The sequence below is a fragment of the Staurois parvus genome, unplaced genomic scaffold (assembly GCF_062004578.1).
Source record: "Staurois parvus isolate SC_StPar_1 unplaced genomic scaffold, SC_StPar_1.0 ptg000068l, whole genome shotgun sequence".
In the NCBI taxonomy this organism is placed as follows: domain Eukaryota; kingdom Metazoa; phylum Chordata; class Amphibia; order Anura; family Ranidae; genus Staurois; species Staurois parvus.
This window is the reverse complement of record NW_028317864.1, coordinates 4293521-4320267: the sequence shown is the minus strand read 5'-3', so window position 1 is coordinate 4320267 and position 26747 is coordinate 4293521. Positions and strand designations below refer to the sequence as shown.

General features: G+C 48.3%; 1 protein-coding gene across 1 annotated transcript in view; it reads left to right on the top strand.

The window, feature by feature from the left end:
- Positions 1-26747, top strand: part of EXOSC2 (exosome component 2) — a 53033-nt gene that overhangs the window by 3587 nt on the left and 22699 nt on the right. Inside the window, exons 2-4 of the mRNA XM_089669034.1 lie at positions 10494-10595; positions 20299-20344; positions 21806-21895. Of these exons, the coding sequence (XP_089525160.1) occupies positions 10494-10595; positions 20299-20344; positions 21806-21895 (238 nt within the window). The remainder of the gene's footprint in view (positions 1-10493; positions 10596-20298; positions 20345-21805; positions 21896-26747) is intronic.

The window sequence follows — 26747 nt, the reverse complement described above, 5'->3', positions numbered from 1 at the left end:
CCCCCCCTTTCTGTCTCCTCCCTCCCCCCCCTTTCTGTCTCCTCCCTCCCCCCCTTTCTGTCTCCTCCCTCCCCCCCCTTTCTGTCTCCTCCCTCCCCCCCCTTTCTGTCTCCTCCCTCCCCCCCCTTTCTGTCTACTCCCCCCCCCCTTTCTGTCTACTCCCCCCCCCCTTTCTGTCTACTCCCCCCCCTTTTCTGTCTACTCCCCCCCCCTTTTCTGTCTACTCCCCCCCTTTCTGTCTACTCCCCCCCTTTCTGTCTACTCCCCCCCTTTCTGTCTACTCCCCCCCTTTCTGTCCACTCCCCCCCTTTCTGTCCACTCCCCCCCCTTTCTGTCCCCTCCCCCCCCTTTCTGTCCCCTCCCTCACCCCCGTTTCTGTCTACTCCCCCCCCCGTTTCTGTCTACTCTCCCCCCCCCCGTTTCTGTCTACTCCCCCCCCCCCGTTTCTGTCTACTCCCCCCCCCCCTTTCTGTCTTTTCCCTCCCCCCCCTTTCTGTTTTTTCCCTCCCCCCCCTTTCTGTTTTTTCCCTCCCCCCCCCCTTTCTGTTTTTTCCCTCCCCCCCCTTTCTGTTTTTTCCCTCCCTCCCCCCCCTTTCTGTCTTTTCCCTCCCTCCCCCCCCTTTCTGTCTTTTCCCTCCCTCCCCCCCCTTTCTGTCTTTTCCCTCCCTCCCCCCCCTTTCTGTCTTTTCCCTCCCTCCCCCCCCCCTTTCTGTCTTTTCCCTCCCTCCCCCCCCTTTCTGTCTTTTCCCTCCCTCCCCCCCCCTTTCTGTCTTTTCCCTCCCTCCCCCCCCCTTTCTGTCTTTTCCCTCCCTCCCCCCCCCTTTCTGTCTTTTCCCTCCCTCCCCCCCCCCTTTCTGTCTTTTCCCTCCCTCCCCCCCCCCTTTCTGTCTTTTCCCTCCCTCCCCCCCCCTTTCTGTCTTTTCCCTCCCTCCCCCCCCCTTTCTGTCTTTTCCCTCCCTCCCCCCCCCCCTTTCTGTCTTTTCCCTCCCTCCCCCCCCCCTTTCTGTCTTTTCCCTCCCTCCCCCCCCCTTTCTGTCTTTTCCCTCCCTCCCCCCCCCTTTCTGTCTTTTCCCTCCCTCCCCCCCCCTTTCTGTCTTTTCCCTCCCTCCCCCCCCCTTTCTGTCTTTTCCCTCCCTCCCCCCCCCTTTCTGTCTTTTCCCTCCCTCCCCCCCCCTTTCTGTCTTTTCCCTCCCTCCCCCCCCCCTTTCTGTCTTTTCCCTCCCTCTCCCCCCCTTTCTGTCTTTTCCCTCCCTCCCCCCCTTTCTGTCTTTTCCCTCCCTCCCCCCCTTTCTGTCTTTTCCCTCCCTCCCCCCCTTTCTGTCTTTTCCCTCCCTCCCCCCCCCCTTTCTGTCTTTTCCCTCCCTCCCCCCCCTTTCTGTCTTTTCCCTCCCTCCCCCCCCTCTTTCTGTCTTTTCCCTCCCTCCCCCCCCCTTTCTGTCTTTTCCCTCCCTCCCCCCCCCTTTCTGTCTTTTCCCTCCCTCCCCCCCCCTTTCTGTCTTTTCCCTCCCTCCCCCCCCCTTTCTGTCTTTTCCCTCCCTCCCCCCCCCCTTTCTGTCTTTTCCCTCCCTCCCCCCCCCTTTCTGTCTTTTCCCTCCCTCCCCCCCCCTTTCTGTCTTTTCCCTCCCTCCCCCCCCCTTTCTGTCTTTTCCCTCCCTCCCCCCCCCTTTCTGTCTTTTCCCTCCCTCCCCCCCCCTTTCTGTCTTTTCCCTCCCTCCCCCCCCCTTTCTGTCTTTTCCCTCCCTCCCCCCCCCTTTCTGTCTTTTCCCTCCCTCCCCCCCCCTTTCTGTCTTTTCCCTCCCTCCCCCCCCTTTCTGTCTTTTCCCTCCCTCCCCCCCCTTTCTGTCTTTTCCCTCCCTCCCCCCCCCTTTCTGTCTTTTCCCTCCCCCCCCCCTTTCTGTCTTTTCCCTCCCTCCCCCCCCTTTTCTGTCTTTTCCCCCCCTTTTCTGTCTTCCCCCCCCTTTCTGTCTTCCCCCCCCCCTTTTTCTGTCTTCCCCCCCCTTTTCTGTCTTTTCCCTCCCCCCCTTTCTGTCTCCCCCCCCTTTCTGTCTTTTCCTCCCCCCCCCCTTTCTGTCTTTTCCCTCCCCCCCCCTTTCTGTCTTTTCCCTCCCCCCCCCCCTTTCTGTCTTTTCCCTCCCCCCCCCTTTCTGTTTTTTCCCTCCCTCCCCCCCCTTTCTGTCTTTTCCCTCCCTCCCCCCCCCCCCCTTTCTGTCTTTTCACTCCCTCCCCCCCCTTTCTGTCTTTTCACTCCCTCCCCCCCCCTTTCTGTCTTTTCCCTCCCTCCCCCCCTTTCTGTCTTTTCCCTCCCTCCCCCCCCTTTCTGTCTTTTCCCTCCCCCCCCCCCTTTCTGTCTTTTCCCTCCCTCCCCCCCCTTTCTGTCTTTTCCCTCCCTCCCCCCCCTTTCTGTCTTTTCCCTCCCTCCCCCCCCCCTTTCTGTCTTTTCCCTCCCCCCCCCTTTGTCTTTTCCCTCCCTCCCCCCCCCTTCTGTCTTTTCCCTCCCCCCCTTTCTGTCTTTTCCCTCCCTCCCCCCCCCCCTTTCTGTCTTTTCCCTCCCCCCCCTTCTGTCTTTTCCCTCCCCCCCCCTTTCTGTCTTTTCCCTCCCTCCCCCCCCTTTCTGTCTTTTCCCTCCCTCCCCCCCCTTTCTGTCTTTTCCCTCCCTCCCCCCCCCCTTTCTGTCTTTTCCCTCCCCACCCCTTTGTCTTTTCCCTCCCTCCCCCCCCCTTCTGTCTTTTCCCTCCCCCCCTTTCTGTCTTTTCCCTCCCTCCCCCCCCCCCCTTTCTGTCTTTTCCCTCCCCCCCCTTCTGTCTTTTCCCTCCCCCCCCCTTTCTGTCTTTTCCCTCCCCCCCCCTTTCTGTCTTTTCCCTCCCTCCCCCCCCTTTCTGTCTTTTCCCTCCCTCCCCCCCCTTTCTGTCTTTTCCCTCCCTCCCCCCCCTTTCTGTCTTTTCCCTCCCTCCCCCCCCTTTCTGTCTTTTCCCTCCCTCCCCCCCCTTTCTGTCTTTTCCCTCCCTCCCCACCCTTTCTGTCTTTTCCCTCCCTCCCCCCCTTTCTGTCTTTTCCCTCCCTCCCCCCCCTTTCTGTCTTTTCCCTCCCCCCCCCCCTTTCTGTCTTTTCCCTCCCCCCCCTTTCTGTCTTTTCCCTCCCCCCCCTTTCTGTCTTTTCCCTCCCTCCCCCCCCTTTCTGTCTTTTCCCTCCCTCCCCCCCCTTTCTGTCTTTTCCCTCCCCCCCCCCCTTTCTGTCTTTTCCCTCCCTCCCCCCCCCCTTTCTGTCTTTTCCCTCCCTCCCCCCCCCCCCTTTCTGTCTTTTCCCTCCCTCCCCCCCCCCCTTTCTGTCTTTTCCCTCCCTCCCCCCCCCTTTCTGTCTTTTCCCTCCCCCCCTTTCTGTCTTTTCCCTCCCCCCCCTTTCTGTCTTTTCCCTCCCCCCCCTTTCTGTCTTTTCCCTCCCTCCCCCCCCTTTCTGTCTTTTCCCTCCCTCCCCCCCCTTTCTGTCTTTTCCCTCCCCCCCCCTTTCTGTCTTTTCCCTCCCTCCCCCCCTTTCTGTCTTTTCCCTCCCTCCCCCCCCTTTCTGTCTTTTCCCTCCCCCCCCCTTTCTGTCTCCCCCCCCCCCTTTCTGTCTCCCCCCCCCCCTTTCTGTCTCCTCCCTCCCCCCCTTTCTGTCTCCTCCCTCCCCCCCTTTCTGTCTCCTCCCTCCCCCCCTTTCTGTCTCCTCCCTCCCCCCCCTTTCTGTTTCCTCCTCCCTCCCCCCCCTTTCTGTCTCCTCCTCCCTCCCCCCCTTTCTGTCTCCTCCTCCCTCCCCCCCTTTCTGTCTCCTCCCTCCCCCCCTTTCTGTCTCCTCCCTCCCCCCCTTTCTGTCTCCTCCCTCCCCCCCCCTTTCTGTCTCCTCCCTCCCCCCCTTTCTGTCTCCTCCCTCCCCCCCTTTCTGTCTCCTCCCTCCCCCCCTTTCTGTCTCCTCCCTCCCCCCTTTCTGTCTCCTCCCTCCCCCCCTTTCTGTCTCCTCCCCCCCCCCTTTCTGTCTCCTCCCCCCCCCCTTTCTGTCTCCTCCCTCCCCCCCCTTTCTGTCTCCTCCCTCCCCCCCCCTTTTCTGTCTCCTCCCTCCCCCCCCCTTTTCTGTCTCCTCCCTCCCCCCCCCTTTCTGTCTCCTCCCTCCCCCCCCCTTTCTGTCTCCTCCCTCCCCCCCCCCTTTCTGTCTCCTCCCTCCCCCCCCCCTTTCTGTCTCCTCCCTCCCCCCCCCCTTTCTGTCTCCTCCCTCCCCCCTTTCTGTCTCCTCCCTCCCCCCCCCTTTCTGTCTCCTCCCTCCCCCCCCCTTTCTGTCTCCTCCCTCCCCCCCCTTTCTGTCTCCTTCTCCCTCCCCCCCCCTTTCTGTCTCCTCCCTCCTCCCCCTTTCTGTCTCCTTCTCCCTCCCCCCCCTTTCTGTCTCCTTCTCCCTCCCCCCCCTTTCTGTCTCCTTCTCCCTCCCCCCCCCTTTCTGTCTCCTTCTCCCTCCCCCCCCCTTTCTGTCTCCTCCTCCCTCCCCCCCTTTCTGTCTCCTCCTCCCTCCCCCCCCTTTCTGTCTCCTCCTCCCTCCCCCCCCCTTTCTGTCTCCTCCTCCCTCCCCCCCCTTTCTGTCTCCTCCTCCCTCCCCCCCCCTTTCTGTCTCCTCCTCCCTCCCCCCCCTTTCTGTCTCCTCCTCCCTCCCCCCCCTTTCTGTCTCCTCCTCCCTCCCCCCCCTTTCTGTCTCCTCCTCCCTCCCCCCCCTTTCTGTCTCCTCCTCCCTCCCCCCCCTTTCTGTCTCCTCCTCCCTCCCCCCCCTTTCTGTCTCCTCCTCCCTCCCCCCCTTTCTGTCTCCTCCTCCCTCCCCCCCCTTTCTGTCTCCTCCTCCCTCCCCCCCCTTTCTGTCTCCTCCTCCCTCCCCCCCCTTTCTGTCTCCTCCTCCCTTCCCCCCTTTTTCTGTCTCCTCCTCCCTTCCCCCCTTTTTCTGTCTCCTCCTCCCTCCCCCCCCTTTTTCTGTCTCCTCCTCCCTCCCCCCCCTTTTTCTGTCTCCTCCTCCCTCCCCCCCCTTTCTGTCTCCTCCTCCCTCCCACCCCTTTCTGTCTCCTCCTCCCTCCCACCCCTTTCTGTCTCCTCCTCCCTCCCACCCCTTTCTGTCTCCTCCTCCCTCCCCCCCCTTTCTGTCTCCTCCTCCCTCCCCCCCCTTTCTGTCTCCTCCTCCCTCCCCCCCCTTTCTGTCTCCTCCTCCCTCCCCCCCCTTTCTGTCTCCTCCTCCCTTCCCCCCTTTTTCTGTCTCCTCCTCCCTCCCCCCCCTTTCTGTCTCCTCCTCCCTCCCACCCCTTTCTGTCTCCTCCTCCCTCCCACCCCTTTCTGTCTCCTCCCCCCCCTTTCTGTCTCCTCCCTCCCCCCCTTTCTGTCTCCTCCCTCCCCCCCTTTCTGTCTTTTCCCTCCTTCCCCCCCCCCTTTTCTGTCTTATCCCTCCCCCCCTTTTCTGTCTTATCCCTCCCCCCCTTTTCTGTCTTATCCCTCCCCCCCTTTTCTGTCTTATCCCTCCCCCCCTTTTCTGTCTTATCCCTCCCCCCCTTTTCTGTCTTATCCCTCCCCCCCTTTTCTGTCTTATCCCTCCCCCCCTTTTCTGTCTTTTCCCTCCCTCCCCCCCCCTTTCTGTCTTTTCCCTCCCTCCCCCCCCCCCCTTTCTGTCTTTTCCCTCCCTCCCCCCCCCCTTTCTGTCTTTTCCCTCCCTCCCCCCCCCCCTTTCTGTCTTTTCCCTCCCTCCCTCCCCCCCCCTTTCTGTCTTTTCCCTCCCCCCCCCTTTCTGTCTTTTCCCCCCCCCCCTTTCTGTCTTTTCCCTCCCTCCCCCCCCCTTTCTGTCTTTTCCCTCCCTCCCCCCCCCCTTTCTGTCTTTTCCCTCCCTCCCCCCCCCCTTTCTGTCTTTTCCCTCCCTCCCCCCCCCTTTTTGTCTTTTCCCTCCCTCCCCCCCCCCTTTCTGTCTTTTCCCTCCCTCCCCCCCCCTTTCTGTCTTTTTTCTCCCTCCCCCCCCCTTTCTGTCTTTTCCCTCCCTCCCCCCCCCCCTTTCTGTCTTTTCCCTCCCTCCCCCCCCCCTTTCTGTCTTTTCCCTCCCTCCCCCCCCCCCTTTCTGTCTTTTCCCTCCCTCCCCCCCCCCTTTCTGTCTTTTCCCTCCCTCCCCCCCCCCCCTTTCTGTCTTTTCCCTCCCTCCCCCCCCCCTTTTCTGTCTTTTCCCTGCCTCCCCCCCCTTTCTGTCTTCCCCCCCCTTTCTGTCTTCCCCCCCCCCCTTTCTGTCTTCCCCCCCCCCCTTTTCTGTCTTTTCTCTCCCCCCCCTTTCAGTCTTTTCCCTCCCCCCCTTTCTGTCTTTCCCCCCCCCTTTCTGTCTTTTCCCTCCCTCCCCCCCCTTTCTGTCTTTTCCCTCCCTCCCCCCCCCTTTCTGTCTTTTCCCTCCCTCCCCCCCCCTTTCTGTCTTTTCCCTCCCCCCCCTTTCTGTCTTTTCCCTCCCTCCCCCCCCCCTTTCTGTCTTCCCTCCCCCCCCTTTCTGTCTTTTCCCTCCCTCCCCCCCCTTTCTGTCTTTTCCCTCCCTCCCCCCCCTTCTGTCTTTTCCCTCCCCCCCCTTCTGTCTTTTCCCTCCCCCCCCTTCTGTCTTTTCCCTCCCCCCCCTTCTGTCTTTTCCCTCCCCCCCCTTTCTGTCTTTTTCCCTCCCCCCCCTTTCTGTCTTTTCCCTCCCCCCCCTTTCTGTCTTTTCCCTCCCTCCCCCCCCCCTTTCTGTCTTTTCCCTCCCTCCCCCCCCTTTCTGTCTTTTCCCTCCCTCCCCCCCCTTTCTGTCTTTTCCCTCCCTCCCCCCCCTTTCTGTCTTTTCCCTCCCTCCCCCCCCCCCTTTCTGTCTTTTCCCTCCCTCCCCCCCCCTTTTTGTCTTTTCCCTCCCCCCCCCCCTTTCTGTCTTTTCCCTCCCTCCCCCCCCCTTTCTGTCTTTTCCCTCCCTCCCCCCCCCCCTTTCTGTCTTTTCCCTCCCTCCCCCCCCCCCTTTCTGTCTTTTCCCTCCCTCCCCCCCCCCCTTTCTGTCTTTTCCCTCCCTCCCCCCCCCCCTTTCTGTCTTTTCCCTCCCTCCCCCCCCCCTTTCTGTCTTTTCCCTCCCCTCCCCCCCCCTTTCTGTCTTTTCCCTCCCCTCCACCCCCCTTTCTGTCCCTTCCCTCCCTCCCCCCCCTTTCTGTCCTTTCCCTCCCCCCCCCCTTCCGTCTTTTCCCTCTCCCCCCCCCCCTTTCTGTCTTTTCCCTCTCCCCCCCCCCTTTCTGTCTTCCCCCCCCTTTCTGTCTTTTCCCTCCCTCCCCCCCCTTTCTGTCTTTTCCCTCTCCCCCCCCTTTCTGTCTTCCCCCCCCTTTCTGTCTTTTCCCTCCCTCCCCCCCCCTTTCTGTCTTTTCCCTCCCTCCCCCCCCCTTTCTGTCTTTTCCCTCTCCCCCCCCCTTTCTGTCTTCCCCCCCCTTTCTGTCTTTTCCCTCCCCTTTCTGTCTTTTCCCTCCCTCCCCCCCCCTTTCTGTCTTTTCCCTCCCTCCCCCCCCTTTCTGTCTTTTCCCTCTCCCCCCCCCCTTTCTGTCTTTTCCCTCTCCCCCCCCCCCTTTCTGTCTTTTCCCTCTCCCCCCCCCCCTTTCTGTCTTTTCCCTCTCCCCCCCCCCTTTCTGTCTTTTCCCTCTCCCCCCCCCTTTCTGTCTTTCCCCCCCCCCCTTTCTGTCTTTTCCCTCCCCCCCCTTTCTGTCTTTTCCCTCCCCCCCCCTTTCTGTCTTTTCCCTCCCCCCTCCCCCCTTTCTGTCTTTTCCCTCCCCCCTTTCTGTCTTTTCCCTCCCCCCTCCCCCCTTTCTGTCTTTTCCCTCCCCCCTCCCCCCTTTCTGTCTTTTCCCTCCCCCCTCCCCCTTTCTGTCTTTTCCCTCCCCCCTCCCCCCTTTCTGTCTTTTCCCTCCCCCCTCCCCCCTTTCTGTCTTTTCCCTCCCCCCTCCCCCCTTTCTGTCTTTTCCCTCCCCCCTCCCCCCTTTCTGTCTTTTCCCTCCCCCCTCCCCCCTTTCTGTCTTTTCCCTCCCCCCTCCCCCCTTTCTGTCTTTTCCCTCCCCCCTCCCCCCTTTCTGTCTTTTCCCTCCCCCCTCCCCCCTTTCTGTCTTTTCCCTCCCTCCCCCCCCCCTTTCTGTCTTTTCCCTCCCCCCCCTTTCTGCCCCCCGTCTTTTCCCTCCCTCCCCCTCCCCCCCTCTGTCTTTTCCCTCCCCCCTGTCTTTTCCCTCCCTTTCTCTCCCCTACCCTCTCCCCCTTTTCCTCTCCCCCTCTCCCTCCCTCTCTCTACCCCAATCTGACCATCCTGTACTCTGTCTACATTTAGACGATCCCTGAAAACCCATCTCTTCAGACAAGCCTTTCCTGCCCCACCCTGATATCTGTACTTTTTCTCCATCAGCTCATCCCCCACAGTTATTACCGTTTTTTTATCAATTGACCCTCCATTTTAGATTGTAATATCTAATGAGCAGGGCTCTCCGAGTCATCCGTATTAAATTGTATTGTAATTGTACTGTCTGCCCTCTCGTTGTAAAGCGCTGCACAAACTGTTAGCACTATATAACTCCTGTATAATAATTTTTCTAGATGACACTGACCTGGCAGTTGGGTTACTCTGACAGACCTGAGACCTGCTATATCATATTCTAAGATGCAGGCTGCACCCCTCACCTTATGTATATACACTGCTCAGAAAATTTAAAGGAACACTTTCTAATTATAGTATACCATCAAGTCAATTAAACTTCTGGGATATAGAGCTGGTCAGTTAAGTAGAGGAGGGGGTGGTGTTACAGGTGGAGGCCACCAACATTTTTTCTCTACTTGTCTTTTCTGTTTTTCACTAGTTTTGAGTTTGGCTTTGGTCAATGTCACTACTGGTAGCATGAGACGATACTTGGACCCTACAGAGGTTGCACAGGCAGTCCAACTCCTCCAGGATGGCACATCAATACGTGCCATTGCCAGAAGGTTTGCTTTGTCTCCCAGCACAGTCTCAAGAGCATGGAGGAGATTCCAGAAGACAAGAAGTTACTCTAGGAGAGCTGAACAGGGCCGTAGAAGGTCCTTAACCCATCAGCAGAAACAGTATCTGCTCCTTTGTGCAAGGAGGAACAGGATAAGCACAGCCAGAGCCCTACAAAATTACCTCCAGCAGGCAACTGGTGGGAATGTCTCTGATCAGATAATCAGAAACAGACTTCATGAGGGTGGCCTGAGGGCCCCACTTCCTCTAGTGGGCCCTGTGCTCACTGCCCTGCACCACAGAGGTCGATTGGCATTTGCCATTGAACACCAGAATTGGCATGTCCACCACTGGCGCCCTGTGCTTTTCACAGATGAGAGCAGGTTCACCCTGATCACGTGACAGATGTAAAAGAGTCTGGAGAAGCGTGGAAACGTTATATGGCCTGCAACATTGTTTAGCATGACCGTTTTGGTGGTGGGTCAGTGATGTTTTGGGCAGATATATCCATGGAGGAACGCACAGAACTCTACAGGCTAGACAATGGCACCCTTACTGCCATTGGGTATCGGGATGAAATCCTTGGACCCATTGTCAGACCTTATATTGGTGTAGTGGGTCCTGAGTTCCTCCTGGTGCACGACAATACCTGGCCTCATGTGGTGAGAGTATGCAGGCAGTTCCTGGAGGATGAAGGAATTCATACCACTAAACGGCCCCCACGCTCGCCTGACCTAAATCCGATAGAACACCTCTGGATATCATGTTTCGGTCCATCCGACACTGCCAGGTTGCACCTCAGACTGTCCAGGAGCTCAGTGATGCCCTGGTCCAGATCTGGGAGGAATTACCCCAGGACACCATCCGTAGTCTCATTAGGAGCATGCCCTCACGTTGTCAGGCATGCATACAAGCATGTGGGGGCCATACAAACTACTGAGGACCATTTTGAGTTGCTGCAATGAAATTTCAGCAAAATGGACTAGCCTGCTGCATCATTTTTTCACTTTGATTTTCAGGGTGTCTTTGAATTCAGTTCTCTGTAGGTTGATAATTTTCATTTCCATCAAACGATGAGACATCCTTACATTCCTAACACATTACCCAGTCTATATCAGTATAGATATCCAGCAGGAGATTTTTCCCCATTGAGATCTGATGTGTTTTCAAAGTGTTCCTTTCATATTTTTTTTTAGCAGTGTATTTGATTTCCACTGGTAGTCTGTATATACTGTGTTCAGACTGTTGTGTAATTTGAGGTGGCAGTGCCTCTGTCCTGTGACTGTATCTTTGTCCAGTGCCAAATTCTCTTTATCATTCATCCAGCCATTGCTCTGTAACCTGTAAAACCTTAACAAAAATGTTTTGTAACAGCAAAGCTGTAGTACTGGACAGACAGCATGTGCTCTAGTATGCCTTATAAGGCCTATTTTTTTTGGATAAGACTTCACTTCTTCTGTAGAAGCTTTAAAGCTTTGTTGCTTATGTTAGCTGACATTCAACCACCATCTTTATTTTTTCAGAGGTCATGGAACCTACATGGAAGAGGACAAGCTGTTGGGGTCGGTGGCTGGTGTGGTGGAGAAAGTAAACAAACTCATCTGTGTCCGACCTCCAAGAACTCGGTAGGTGCAGTGTATATCAAGGCCAAACGATTTTATTTTTTTTTTGTTTAGCTTTGGATTTTCACACAATCTGACACCTGACACCTGATAGGAAGTGAGGGGAAATCTCCAACAAGGACACAGCAGTAAAACACTGATATGATTTTTAATATTTTCTAACAAAAAATTTTTATTAAATTGAGCAGATCAGTAAGAAATGATTATAACTGGTATCCCACATCCCTCAGTTATAATTTTTGAATATTTTAAACTAGGAATTTCATGATGCCAAAGTTCAGTAGTTTGCGAACAAGTTTTTGGATTCAAACTAATTTTTGTTTCAATAAAAGGTTCATTTCTACTATAACATGTGAGCCGCTACCCACCCGCAATATAATGCAGCCGGGTGGCAGCTACAGGCAAAGTGACGTATGGGTACATCGCTATGGCTGTACTAACACGGGGCGCTGCACTCCCCACCCGCGACTGCTGTGTCCTGTGGACAAAGCGGAATGAAGATCTCGGTGATCGCTAAGCGATTACATGATCACAATGTTAGCAAAGCTGCTATGAATCAGATTCATAACAGCTCTGCTTCTCTTCCTAGTGAGCTGTGATTGGCCCACACCTGTCACATGATACATGGGACCAATCACAGCACTCTGTATCACAGATCACTATCTTGAGCTGTCAAAAGCCTAACTCATTCATGACAGTTCATGAATGAGTTAGGTTCATGACAGCAAGCATAGCATTGCAAGAGAAATTTTTTTTTCTCCTGCAAAGCAAAGTGTAAAGAAAAAAAAAAATCTCCGATCACCCTTCCACAGTAGTACAATGTTATGGTAACACTGTACTATTCTGATAAAATAATTAAAAATAAATAATGAATGTAATAAATGTAAAAAAAAAAAAAAACATATTGAGAATGTAAAAAAAAATAATTTTTAAGGTTTTTTTTTTTTAAATTATTTGCCGACCACTTACATTTGGGCGAGCAGCGGCTCCTTCTGTTTAGGGGTGTGAACATGCTTGTGCCCACTGCTGCCACCTCCCCTGGTCGGGCCAGGGAGAGAAGAGAGAGCACGGCACCAAGTAAAAGTACTACATTTTACACGTTAGATTAGCATATTTAACCCTTTGATCGCCCAGTCACCCAGCCAGTGCCATTAGTACAGTGTCTGTATATAGAATTTTTCACTGATCACTGTATTCCTGCCATTAGCAACATCAGATAGCGTCAGGGTCAGTTAGTGCACAACCCAGTCAGGGTCAACTAGCGTTAGATTGCCCGCACACTATCGCACTCACGCTATAGGTCACTGATCACTGCCATTACTAGTATAGTGTTTGTACGGATCAATATATTGATCATGAACAGTATTATAGTAGTGCCTGCTTTGTATAGTGTCCCCAAAAATGCAGTGTTAGCAGGATCGGCCCCGTTAGCTGCCAGCACTGGCATTCAGCCCCTCCACTGTTTTTGTACGAACTGATTGTGGGCCAAGGCAATTTATATGCACAACAATACACCGCACACCCAAATTCAGCTCTTGCCAGACAATTCGCATGGAAACCTATCACGGTTTCTGAATTTAAAACTTTTTTGGGCTTAACCCTCAACATGGGCATTACAGAAAAGAATGAATTGCGGTCATATTGGTCCGCAGACCTAATTCATCATATGCCCATGTTCTCTGCTGTTACATATATACCCAACATGGACCAACAATGTACTGGTACGTCACTGGACTTTGAGTGGTTATACCGAAATGATGCCTGCAGCTACAGGCATCATCTTGGTATCATTTTTTCAGCTGGCGGTTGGCTTTCATGTAAAAGTAATCCTAGTGGCCAATTAATTAGCTGCTGAATCGTTTTTACAAGCAGAGGACCATATGCAGAAAGTACTCAACCTCCCCCCCCCCACTGTCGCCTTCAACAGTTTTTTGGGCTCTGCTGTCCCACAGAGGGATCCGAGAATGCAGCCGGCAGTTCTGATCAGTTACCAGAATGGCTCCAATCATCTCTATGGTCTAAGAGACCGGAAGCTACGAGCATATCATCATTTCCATTTCGCCAGACTTTGACAGCGCCATTTTTAAATTGGGAAAGCATCTGATCACACCCAGCCCAGATTTCTCAGAAGAGAAATTCACTGTGATAACAATAAAAGTCTTAAATAGAGATTGTACCATGCATGTGAGGTATCACCGCAAACGTCAGATTGAGGGCAGTAATTATAACAATAGACCTCCCATGTACATATAAATTGGTGACCTGTAAAGGCTTTTAAAACGTCACCTATCAATATTTAAAATTTACGGGCATGCCCAGTTTTAAAGCATGTCATGTTTGGTATCTATTTACTTGGTGTAACATCATCTTTTATAATTTAGCAAACAATTGGGCAATATATTGTTTTTGTGCATTAAAATTCTAAAAAGTGTATTCTTTAAAAAAAATATATATGTTTAGGGGTTCAAAGTAATTTTGTAGCAAAAAAACAAAAACAAAACTTTTTTTATGTGAACAAAAAGTGTCAGAAAAGGCTTGGTAGTAGGCTTATCCCTTCCCTGTGAGGGTTCGGTGTGTGGAGGGCAGATAGGAGCAGAGCTGAGCTCGGGACTCCGGAGAATGGGTGGATTTGATTTAAATCAAGTCTCCTTTGTTTGTTTTTTCTGCCATACCGATGAACATCGGATTACCACCACACAAGCGACAAAATCTCTTGTGCACAACCTTACTGCCACACTGGTGAATATTGACTGCTATTTTCTTCAGGCTTGGTTATCCCAAATCAATTCTATTGGGAACCCCCAAGCGCTTTGGTTTATTATTTTGTCTTGTTTGCCTGTCTCTGTGTTCCAGTGGCTTGCCCAAAGCAGCTGTGAACGCTCCCTTGATTTTCCCAAAGGTTTTTGAAATCAACAAAATAGACCATGGCAGCAGACTGTATTGCATTTGTTTTGACTTGTGTACAAGCAGCCTGTCAGGTTTTTCCCGAATTAATAGTGCTACTGGCTATAGCCAGCAACAGTCATCATAGTGTTCTGATTGCGGGGAAGTCTCCCACTGTCAATACAATACCTCAAATGTGTGGATGGGGGAATCTGATCATTTTGTTCATTCAACCCGCTGGTTGAATGAAAAAAAAAAAAATCAATGTATGGGCTGCTTTAGGCTGCTCTTCTGATTTGGACTGCACACCCCCTCCTCTTCTTATCTCCTGTATATATGGAGGAGAGGTTTTTTGTAGTTCTCAGGAGATACCTGGTACAGCAGATAGATTTGTGCGAGATATCTGTTCATTGCCCAGGAAGTGGCAAGGACACAAGACCCATCAGAATAAGCAAATATTTTTTTCTGTATTTCCTGAAAGTGAAATAGACTATTGCAGACACCACATCTAAGGAGCAATATATGGCTTTTTTGTTTATTTAGATTACCCACTTGCCCTCCTGAGGCTATACCCCCCTTCCTGAGCAGGCCATTTTTTGTGTTACGGCTCTGCATTACTTTAACTGACAGTTGCGCAATCATGCAACACTGCTTCCAAATTAAATTTAAGTCCTTTTTTTCCCCACAAATAGAGCTTTCTTCATTTGATCGCCTCTGCGTTTATTTTTTGTGCTATAAACAAAAAAAGACCGACAATTTTGAGAAAAAAAAACAATATTTTTGACTTCTTGCTCTTAAACATGTCCAAGAAAATAAATGTAAAAAATCAATTTTCATCATAAATTTAGGCCAAAAATGTATTCTGCTACATGTCTTTGCTAAAATAAAATCCCAATACATGTAAATTAATTGGTTTACGTGAAAGTTAGTGTTTACAAATGGCGGTATATATACTGGAATTTTTTTTTTTTAATTTAGTTTTCTTACTAGTAATGGCAGAGATCAGCAACTTATAGTGGGACTGCAGCGGGCATTCTGACACTGGGGGGAACTGACTTGGTGTCATCCCCAGTGACACCAATACAGTGATCAGTGTTAATAAAAAGCAATGACACTATACTAATGGCACTGGGCATGAAGGGGTTAACATCTGGGGCGATCAAAGGGTTAATTGTGCTGTTTCACTACTTGGGCTGTGTGTGTGTGCTTCACTGTAAGCACACTGCTTTGCTATGCAGAGCCATACAAAGCAGTGTGCAGGAGCTGACAGGGGAGAGATTTGTGTTTATACACAGGTCTCTCCCCCCGATGGAGACACTCGGCGATCACCAGGTGCCGGCGAGCAATCGCCGGCCTGGACTCAGTGATTGACAGCCGAGGCTGCGAATGGTGGTGCGGGTAGGGCGCGTGAACGGCTTCAGCATGCCCCCTACCTGGAAATGTGAAATCACATATATATATGTATATATGTGTGATCTTGCGCACCCCTGCTCCCCTGTAGCAGTATCTCTGCTATAGGGTGGAGGGGAATCGGTTAAACACTACAGTACAAAACTTAGTTGCACAAATTGAAAATTGCCCATTTCCCTTTAAGAATGAAGTTTGTGTGCTTGTTGGTGGAGCTTCTGCCCACAGCAGCTGTCTCCTCTCCACAATAATTAGTTTTCTAGCAGACGATTTTTACAGGGCTGCCGAGAAGCACAGCTTGACTCTCTGTAATGCACTGTGCACATTCACAGGCCATTTACAAAAGCAGCCAGCGTGTCAGAGGTTTAGTACAGTTTTTAGCTAAATGACTGAGATTATGTAATGGTTTTGCACATCAAGACTGAGGACTGACCTTCGTGTGCTGGAGATTTAGCAGACAGCACACTAGGTGCATTTTAGAGAAAACTGTTTTGTTAAAGATTTTGATTAGATTGCTTTTGGGAACTGTGGTCTAAAAAGCAGAATTTCCTTTTTTTTTTGTTTTTTTTTTTTATAATGAGGAACTGTTAAAGTGAACCTCAAGTTCCATTTACAGTAAGGCCTTCTCTCTTCCTTGCTACTGGATATGTAAAGTTGATGGTAAAAGTGCCTTGCACAGATCCTGTCCTGAATTCTGGCTATAAGGCTCCGTGTACACGGGACACTTCTGAATGATGGAAACTGACTGCTGGAAAGCGTAGATTAAAAAAAGTCTGTTTAGCTGCGTTTGCATACCGTGTTTATGAGCGTTTGCGTTTAGAAACGTTTTTAAAGATAACCTCAGGAGACCTTCCAAAATGCCCAGAATGCACAAAACAGTAAAAATGAACTATTTCAGACATTTTGAGAGAAATGGAGAGAGCAGTATTTGTTGAGATTAGCTGTATTTTTTTTTTTTTTGTTGTGGTGTCTGGATGTGTTCCAGCTCATTTCAGTGCAGAAATTATTGCAGCAGTGTCTAACATTTTCTTTCATGCAAAACCTCAAAGTATGGTGTACCAGGTCCATTTGAGTACCGGGGAAACCGCTTTGCATGCATTTTTCATGATGAAAAAAGGCTCTGGACAGCATCTGGAAATGGAAGTGTTGAAAAAAAATTTCCGAACGCTTATAAACGCGGTTAGCCTCATTTACACGCATTTATAAGTGTTTGGCGTTTGAAACGCTGATAAAATCTACTCCTGAACGCAAGTTTGGTGCGTTCAAAAAAACGACTGTAAACTCAACTGCCTGTAAACGACGATGTGTACATGGACACATAGGGAAACATTAGGGAGAGTTCAGGGGCTGCTGAAAAAAACGCAGAAAAGCTCCTAAACGTGGGTTTATCAGCTGCAGTGTACATGAGCCTAAGGAGGGGGTAAAAAAGATGGCCATCTTAAACTAGGGGCTGCTGCTCCTGGTCATAGGTTTGCATTTCAGCACTTTTATTTATTTATTTTTTTTCTACCATTTTGCTGCTGGCTAGGTAAAGCTCATAATAAAAGTGATCTTCTGTACATTTGTCTTGGCAAGCAGCCTGCACTCCTATTTGATTCACACAATCATACAAGTTTCATGAAAAAATGAAGTCAACCACCAGAAGAAAAGGTCAATAAGCACACACATCAAAGGCAGACCCATGTGCATTTTCATTTTGTTTTTAATTTTTTCTCAATAAATTTAATTGGTTTTAATCATGCCTACATAAGTTGACGCACGTAGGTGCATCCATGTTTTTTAATTCCTTTTTTTCTCTTGTACATAAATACATCGGTCACTTTAACCACTTGCCCTTCCAAGGATTTACCCCCCCTTCCTGACCAGGCCATTTTTTGAGATACAGCGCTGTGTTATTTTAACTGACAATTGCGCGGTCATGCAATGCTGTACATAACTGAAATTTATGTCCTTTTTTTTTCTCCCACAAATAGAGCTTTCTTACATAGTTACATAGTTAGTCTGGCTGAAAAAAGACAAAAGTCCATCCAGTTCTACCATAGAAAAAAAAAAAAGTTCTAATCCTATACTCACAGTTGATCCAGAGGAGGGCAAAAAAAACCCAGTAAAGCATGATTTAATTTGCTCCTGCAGGGAAAATAATTACTTCCTGATACCCCGAGAGGCAATCGGATATTCCCTGGATTCTTTTGGTTGTATTTGATCAACTGTGTGGTTTTTATTTTTTGTGCTATTAACAAAAAAAGACCAATTTTGAAAAAAAAAATTTTTGATTTTTTGCTATAAAACATACAGTGGATATAAAAAGTCTGCACGCCCTGTTAAAATGTCATGTTTCTGTGATGTAAAAAGATTAGACAAATAATTTCAGAACTTTTTCCACCTTTTTAATGTGACCTATAAACTATACAACTCAATTGCAAAACAAACGGAAATCTTTTACGGGGGGGGGGGAAGTAAACACAAAAAAAACCCTAAAATAATAATATTGCATAAGTGTGCACACCCTTATACTAATACTTTGTTGAAGCACCTTTTGATTTGATTCCAGCACTCAGTCTTTTTGGGTATGAGTCTATCAGCATGGCACATCTTGACTTGGCAATATTTGGCCACTCTTCCTTCCAAAAACACTCCAAATCTGTCAGATTGTGAGGGCATCTCCTGTGCACAGCCCTCTTCAGACCACTTTACAGATTTTCGATCGGATTCAGGTCTGAGCTCTGGCTGGGCCATTCCAAAACTTTCATCTTCTTCTGGTGAAGCCATTCCTTTGTTGATTTGGATCAGTGTTTCTCAACCGGGGTTCCGCATGAAGTACCCAGGGGTTCCGCAATGTAACAACATTATGGCGGATGTATACCGCCTATTGTTTCCATTGTTGTTCACAGTGTGCTGACAGTAGTGTCAGCACGCATTGATACCCAATGCCTTCTCTATAATTCCGGCCCCTATAAATTCAAAGGGCGGGGCCAGGAGTAGTGCAGAGTACGGGAGCTGAAGAAGGAGGTGGTGGCGTTTTGTGACAGCGCTGAGCACAGAGCAGGAGCATGTGGCTTGCTTTGGGAGGTGAGATCCCACAGCTACAGAGACACAGAGTGCAAGGGGTGGTGGAGGAAGGAGGGCAGAGAGCCGCTGGAGCACATGGCTGGATTAGGAGGCGAGATCCTGTTACAGCCGCGGTATTGCAGTTTGCAAGGAGGAGGAAGCAGAGAGCCACCAGAGCAAATGGCTGTATGAGAGGTGAGAGTGCTGAAGGAGGGGAAGAAAGGAGGCAGGAGGTGACATCCAGACTGCAGAGAGCGGGAGCACATAGTTGGATCACACTGAATGTAGCAGGATGTGAGACGATACTAGCATTTTGTTATTATGCCATAAATGTACTGTACATGAAGCTATTGTGATCTCACCTCATGCTACATTTAGTCTCATCCAGCCACAAGCCCCCGCCCTTCTGCTCCCCCTCTCTGCATTCAGCGCTGCCATACACTGAATACCACCTAATCATCCAGCCATGTGCTTCATCTACAGCTCACTGATCAGATTCAATGTTCCGTGAGCTGTGGATCTGAAAATGTTTTTCAAGGGTTCCCCAACACCTCAAACTTTTTGTAAAGGGTTCCTCAAAGGCAAAAACGTTGAGAAACACTGATTTAGGGTCGATGTCATGCTGAAAGATGAAGTTCCTCTTCATGTTCAGCTTTCTAGCAGACGCCTGAAGGTTTTGTGCCAATATTGACTGGTATTTGGAACTATTCATAATTCCCTCTACGTTGACTAAGGCCCCAGTTCCAGCTGAAGAAAAACAGCCCCAAAGCATGATGCTGCCACCACCATGCTTCACTGTGAGTATGGTATTCTTTTAGTAATGTGCAGTGTTTTTGCGCCGGACATATCTTTTGGAATTATGGCCAAAAAGTTCAACCTTGCTTTCATCAGACCAGAACACATTTTCCCACATGCTTTTGGGAGACTTCAGCTGTGTTTTTGCAAAATTTAGCCAGGCTTGGATGTTTTTCCTTCGTAAGAAAAGGCTTCCGTCTTGCCACTCTACCCCATAGCCCAGACATATGAAGAATACGGGAGATTGTTGTCACATGTACCACACAGCCAGTACTTGCCAGATATTCCTGCATCTCCTTTAACCACTCCCCTTCCTGACCAGGCCATTTTTTGCAATATGGCATTGCGTTACTTTGACAAATGCGCAGTCATGGAACGCTGCACTCAAATGAAATTTCTTTATGTCCTTTTTTCCCACAAATAGAGCTTTCTTTTGGTGGTATTTGATCGCCTCTGTGTTTTTAATTTTTTTGCACTATAAAAAAAAACTATATTTTTTACTTTTGCTATTAAACATGTCCAGTAAAAATTTTTTAAAAATCTAATTTCGTCATAAATTTAGGCCAAAATGTGTGCATGTCTTTGCTAAAAAAAAATCCAATACGTGTAAATTAATTGGTTTACGTGAAAGTTATAGCGTTTACAAATGGCGGTATAGATGCTGGATTTTTTTTATACTAGTAATGGCTATCAGCGACTTATAACTGGACTGCGGCGGGCATTCTGACACTGGGGGGGAACAGACTGTCACTGACATCCCCAGTGACACCAGTACAGTGATCAGTGCTAATAGAAAGCACTGACACTGTACTAATGACACTGGGCAGGGAGGGGTTAACATCTGGGGCGATCAAAGGGTTAACTGTGTGCTGTTTTACTGTATGCTATGCATCATTGTATCTGCTATGCGTCACTCCCGCACGCGGGAGCCCTCGGCTGCGGCACAGAGCTCTAAAGGATGCAGATCACCGGCTGCATGCTGTGTGAATATCTGCCAAGCGTTGCAGGTTTAGGAGATATTCTCTGTACCTACAGGTAAACCTTATTATGGGCTTATCTGTAGGTACAACTTAAAATGTGGACTTTAATTCCACTTTAAACAAAGCTGTCATGGGGAAGTATGGAAACTCATTTCTGACCTTCTTCTGAAAATTGTTTGCTTGGGTTTTAATTTTTGAGCTTTTGGGATTTTAGGTAACTGACCCAAAGCAAGTATGTAGATCAGAAGAGCCAGAGAAAAGTTGTTAGTTTTCATACATGCTTGGGGTCGGCAATTGCTTAATAGTCTTGTAATTCCAGTTGTCTCGCTTGAATACCCTATAGGTCACTGACATTGAACAAGCAAGCAGATCAGAAAAGTCAGAAGTCCTTATATTGTTAGTTGTGACAGCCAGGCAGCTAGCATTGTCAAAAGCAGGTTAAGAATTGTAACTTCCTGTTTCTCTCATCTTTGTTGCCCTGACATACAGTAAAGTGTACATTGGATTCTGTCTATTTTATAATCCTAGATTAAAAGTTTATCCAATCTTGGTTTTGACATTTTTATATTTAACATGTATTATTTGTTTTCTAGGTACAATGGGGAAGTTGGTGATGTTGTTGTGGGGAGAATTACAGAGGTATGTGCTCTCTTTGTGTTTTTGTGGTTGCCTTTGCATTGGAGTGTGAACACTTTGCATCAGTGCATTTGACCCACTCATTTCTAATGAGGATTTTTCCAATGTTGTTGTAGGGGATCTAGGGGAACAATTCTCTTCCAGGTTGAAGTGTGGGGTTCCAGAAAATCAATAATCACTACCCTTTATGCTGCAGCATTATTGTGATGTTGCAGCTGTCTTCCGCAGACTCTTAAGTTCAAGAACTGAGCGATTACATGACCACTGATCTCTCAGTTCTCGGTTGGCTCTGAGCAGAGAGCGACAACTGTCAGTCGCATGTCCCTGCTCTGCCCCTCCAGCGCTTACAGGAGCGCCAGGCTGTTGAGGGGCTGCTCGGTCATCCACGAGCATAGAGCCAGAGCCAGCTATCAGGCAGCTGGGAGGGTCCCAGTAATATGGTGGGGATCCTTTGCAAAGCCTGGAGCAGGTCTGTGACGTCACCTGACAGTGTGCTTTATCCTGTTGTCAGTTGATTCAGGGTCCCAGGAGTGCAGAAGAGAAGTATGGCCCAATTCTTCTTTTAACTATGTGCATTGTAAAAATTAGCAACTTTTATTGCAGGTCTTTAAAGGCTTTCCTGTATCCTCATATGGTCATTTCTAGTATTGTAGAAGGAAACATTGCACCCTTCGTACGCTTTTACATGTTCGGTATTTTTTGCATATATTTCAGCCCGGGTGAAACCCCAAATACAGTAAATGTTAAGGATGCTTCCAGTAGATAGTATATTCTATGCAGAGACTCCCACTGATTTGACCTTAAAGTGTTACTAAACCCACAACCGTAAAAATCAATCTGTATATTCAGCAAAGCATGCTTGTTATACTCAATGTGGAACTTAGGGGATTAATTCTCTTCTCTCTTGTTTAAAAAGACTGTTTGAACCTGTCTTCTCTGATCCTCACCTTATTCCAGTCTCCATTTCACCTCCTGATAGAACAGAGCCTTGGGGGCAAGCTGCACATGCTCAGTTTGGTGTATATTGCTAGAGTTTTTTTTTTTTTTTCCTTTTTCTTGGGAGGATGCATGTGATCAGCACTGTCCAGACAGAGGCTCAGGGGTCCTGCAGTCTTATAGGACAGTGAGAGGAGAATGAAAACTCCTCCTACAAGCTTTAACCAGTGCTCAGCCAGACACTGATCGTCACAAGACTGCCATATACTGCTGATAAAAGGTATTTAGCAGTTTATATTTACTAAAATAATTGCATTTCCATGATCTGTGTACTGTGGCAGACCAGATATAGTGAATGCAGGGTTCTGGGTTTAGTTACTTTAAGCCATTTACAGGGTCGGGAGTAAGGATTTTGTAAAATTCTGACTGCAGACTGTTTGTCAGTGATAGAAAATCATACCTGACCGCAGGTATGATTATAATAACGCTTCATAAATGTTTTTGTTTTTTTATTATCTGTTATTGCAGGTACAGCAGAAGCGATGGAAAGTGGATACAAGTACACGCCTGGACTCTGTATTACTGCTTTCATCTGTGAACCTTCCCGGCGGGGAGCTGGTGAGTGAAAAGAATCCAGCGGCTGGCAAAGTCTTTGCATATTTAAAGAGCATCATCAGCAGACCAATAAAATCAATCTTTGAGTTGCCAATGCTAAAGCCAAACCATCCACTCAGTATTACTTTAAAGCTGACCAAAACCCTTGGAACTATGCTTTTTTTTACACCTCTCCGTGGTCTGAATTTGTAATCTGCTATTAAAACCTTTATTGCTGAACAACTGCTTCAGGCTACCTGTGACTCCAGGTCCCAGATCTAGCAACATCTGATAAGGGGTCATGTGTCCATTGTCATGATCTAGGAGCGGTATTCAGGCAGAGCTTCTGATTGGCTGGCTGGTTAGCCAGAGCTCTTCCGAGGGTTCAGGGCTGCTTTAATTTATGTATTATATCTATTCCCCAACAGTCAGATTTAGCACATATTTCTCCTGTGTGTTTCTGCACAGGAACGGAGCCTTTTGATGTGCAGCCATCCATGCATGCTTCTATGTGTATTACATCTGTATTGCATTGGGTTTAGAGAGAAGGCTGTGCATGAACCAGTAAACGCTGGCATTCATTTTAGCAGCCTGAGATATAGGTTCCATAATTGGATAAAACTGGAAAGCATTAGAATGTCTATCATGCTTTATTGTGGCTTGTGTCCCTATGGGGGCAAGTTCCATTCACTTCTTTCATGTCAGCAAGACAAGAAGTAAAAGGGACATTTTGAATGGGGATGCAGACTAGAAACACTTTAACAGGTGGAAAGGCTGGAACAAGTCATGTTTTTGTGTTGTCTGTCCCTACTAAAAAAGTGCTTTTATTTCTTGTGGTATCACAGAGACAGAAGTGATGGGAAGTCTCCCAATAGGGACACAGGCAGAGGTTCTAATTGATCCCTTGTCTGACCAAATTGTAAGCCTATTACCGTTGTCCTTGGTATATTGGTTGGCATTTATCCTCAGCTGGAGTGAGTAGAGTCATGATATTATATAAATATGGATTTTTACATACAAAACCTAGCCTAAAGTCTATAATCTTTGGGTTATACTGCTGCTTACAGCAGGATTGGACACTGGCAAACAAAATAAACTGTAGGGGCCAGCCCAAGAAAACCCATCCTACTACCAGCATGCCTCAGTTTTTGTTTTCTTTTGATAGTGTCCTGGAAGGAGGATGTCTTTTCTACAGCTGTGATGTGTGAAGACCATTTTTTCTAGCATATTTTAACATAGATTTTTTTTCTTTATTTTTTTCATTCAGTCACTGCTATAGAGATCAATGCTGTGGGACTGAGCCCTGATCTGCCAAGTGTATTACATTCATGTGTACTCCATGCTGTATTTCCCCTCATACAGCATTAAAGTGATTGTAAAGAGCAAATTCTAGTTTCTTAAAATAAAAGCTTGTTATGCTTACCTGCTCTGTGCAGTGGTTTTTCAGAGCCTCCCTGATCCTCCTCTCCTGTGGTCCCCTGCCAGCACTCTTGGCTCCTCACCAGAGTGAGAGCAATCATTTTAAGGCCATTCATGGTGAACTCTAATGGAAGAAGCTCAAGGAACAGGGGAACAGACTGAAAAGTATTCTCCCTCTAAGCTGCACTCAGTGTGCCAAATCTCCAGGCATGCCTTCTTTTATGGTATCATGGTACCCCCCTCCTCTTTTCAGAGTAGGCACCATTTGTTAATGTGTGCAAATGCTTGGAAAGCTTGCATCCCGGATGCTTGGGTGACAGATGTGGTATCTTATAGCTTCAAAATGGAGTTTAGCTCCCTGCCCTCCTATGTTTTTCACCTCCATCCATCTTGTGTCACTGGACAGATTAACATATCTTCATCAAGCCTTCTCGGTTCTTTTGGATCATGATGGCATTGTCCTAGTTCCTGTGTCAGAATGATTCCAGAGGTGGTTTTACCACAACCTGTTCAACATTCCCAAGCCCAAAAGGGGGGCGTTTGCCCTTTTCCCAATTTCAAATCTCTAAACGTCTTCGAGTCCACAAATTTCACATACAGTCAAACAAAATCTTTACCAGGGAGATTTTCTGGCTTATTTGAATATTAAATTATGTTTACTTACATGTTCCCATTTTACCAGTGCATCAACTCCGATTCAAACTTTCCCATCCAGGAGCTGTCCAACTCTCTGCTTTTGCATGAGAGTCTTAGGTCTGATGATCTCTTTCACGTAATTCCCATTGCCTAATATTACTCCAGACCTCCACAACACAACATTTTGTTGTGGGACAAGTCAGTCTGGTCTCAGATCTATTCATCTATCACAGAAAAACAGGTTGTCCCTGCTCTAGTTGTTCAAAAATCTGTCTCTGGGGTCAGACAAGTTTTTTTTTTTTTTTTTTTTCCTTGTCTTTTGGAGGACCCATATGTCAGCTGCCAGCTGGGGGTCCTGGGTACTCTGTCATGCAGTGTACTTGGTCATTAGAAGTATTTTCTCCAAATTAACATTTTGGAACTTGGCTGTTGCCACAGCATTAAACCATTCTATTGGAGGGTTATCCAATCCAGATTTAGTCAGAAAATGGCAAGCAGTAGCTGATATGGGGAAAAAACATAAGTTTTCCCGTGGCAGGAGAGTTAGATAGAATACTATTCTTGCAGGAATTTCACATTCCAGTCTTGTTAACAATGTATATTCCAGGTGTTGGCACAGTCTTCCTCAGCTAGCGGCACCTGGACCCCGACAATGGTCCCTACACTCGGTAGTGTTCCAGGACCTGTTTTGCAAGTAGGAAATGCCAGATGTGAACATTTTAGCCTTCAGGTTCGACAACAAACTTAACACATTTGTCTCCAAATACAGGGATCCTTTAGTGTTCGAGGTGGATGCTCAGTGGAATCAGCACATCTTATACTATGCCTTTGCTCACCTGAAACTTCACCTACTTCCTCATCTGTTTTGCTGGATTGAGATGGAGGCATTCAGTTGATAGTTATTGTATTTGAATAGCCTAGATGGGTATGGTATTCTAACCTTTTAAGGCTTCTGGCAGACGCTCCTTGGGCTCTAATGGATCATCAGGATCTTCTGTCCCAAGGATTGATTTGCCATCCTCCATTACATCTGGCTTTAGCAGCATAGCTGTCGGAGCTTAGGTTCTAAGTGATAGGGGCATCTCTAAATTTTGTGATTCCTATATTGTTGAAAGCTAAGAAGTCAACTTCTCCCAAAGTCTGTTATAGGTCATGGAAGGCATACTTTTGTTTTGTGTGAGTCTTTGAGCTTCCACCTGAGGAGTTTCTTTCTGGGACAAATTTTTTTTCCTGCAGCTGGGTCTGAACCAGCATCTGGAACAAAGAATAGGAAGGGCAAAAATCTGACTGTTGACAGTGATGTTTAAGAAACTGTTTGCCTTTTTCTCTTTGATTAGGATCTTTGTACTGGGAGCGCCTCCATCTGTTCTATTACTTTTTGGGCTCTAATTCTGGTTCTCCTGTTTCTCCGAAATCACGGGTTGAACACAGCATATTCCTCTCTTTACTCTCACCCACAAGGCGGTGTTTTATGTAGCTGAACTGGCAGCCTTGCAAAGAATCCTTTTTGGTTGTGCATAGACAATATGGTGTTAAGGCCCAGAACTTCCTTCTTGTCTAAGATAATTTCTGCCTTTTACCTTAACCAGGACATTGTTCCAATCCCTCTGTCTGATTCCAGTTCACCAAAAGGAAATTTACCTTCATTGTCTAGAAGGGGTATGGGTCATATCTCTCAGCCACTGCTTGATTCCCTTTTGTAATCCTGGATGCACTCTATATTGGTATACATACTCTTTGTTCCACTAAGGTGTTTTAGAAAGATCTTCATCTCCGCTTATGGTCTGAAGGGCAGCGTTCCACCTTTTTCCAGCCAAGGTGTACTCTACAAGATTTGTGAGTGCTTCCTGGGGTTTTTAGCATTAAATTTGTGAAGCTGCCTCCTGGCTATCTTATCAAACATTCTACCATATTTGTATTGCATCTTAATTTTATTTTTATTTAGTGGTATGCAACATATACAATGAAATGGTAACTTCGCAAAACATATCCATACAAAATAGCATTTGCTCAATCAAAATGTGGGTGCATCCTGATGAAAATAGGATCTCTCGGAACAGTTATCAGAAGATGAAATTAGAGGTGGACAAGAAGCCCAAGCAGCCAAAAGACGAGTCTTTAGAGGTTTAGGGGGCGCCTCTAGGCGGGTTGTATAAACGCCCACCTTGCAATGGAAGAGAGTCCCTTTTAACATCCAAAAGAAGTTCCTGGTAAATGGAGAAGTCTAATGTGAGACCTTTCCAACTAAGGGCTGAGCATACCAATTTTTAGCAAGTTAAAATGAAAGAGAAAAAATAAAGAGAAAGGGGAAAGGAAGGGAAGAGGGTGAGAGATCTAGTCCACTAACACAGGTGGGGGACGCCAGCAGTGCACCTTCTAATGTTTAGATTCAGCATAAAACATGACGGGCATGTCGCCAAGTCCAGGGACCTATAGGCATTTGCAGTGGATGCTCTGGTAAAGCTGGGGATCATTTCAACCTGATCTTTGTTTTTTTGCTCCTCCGAATTCTTGCCTACTTTCCAGGTTTGAGAAGAAGGGCATTCTGATGGTCCTCACACCAGATTGGCCCAGGAGGACCATGTTCTCAGATATACTCAGTCACTTTGGTGCTTCATGGGTCCTTCTGGATTGTCTGGACCTCTTATCCAAAGAGCCCATGTTCCATCTTGCTTCTCAGTCACTGGCTTTAATGGCATACCTGTTGAAGCCATGGTCTTGAGCGACATAGGCCTATCAGAATCAGTCCTTCTTACACTCTTGAAAGCTAGAAAACAGACTTTTTTTGAAGTCTACCATTGCGTCTGGAAGGGCTTCTTTG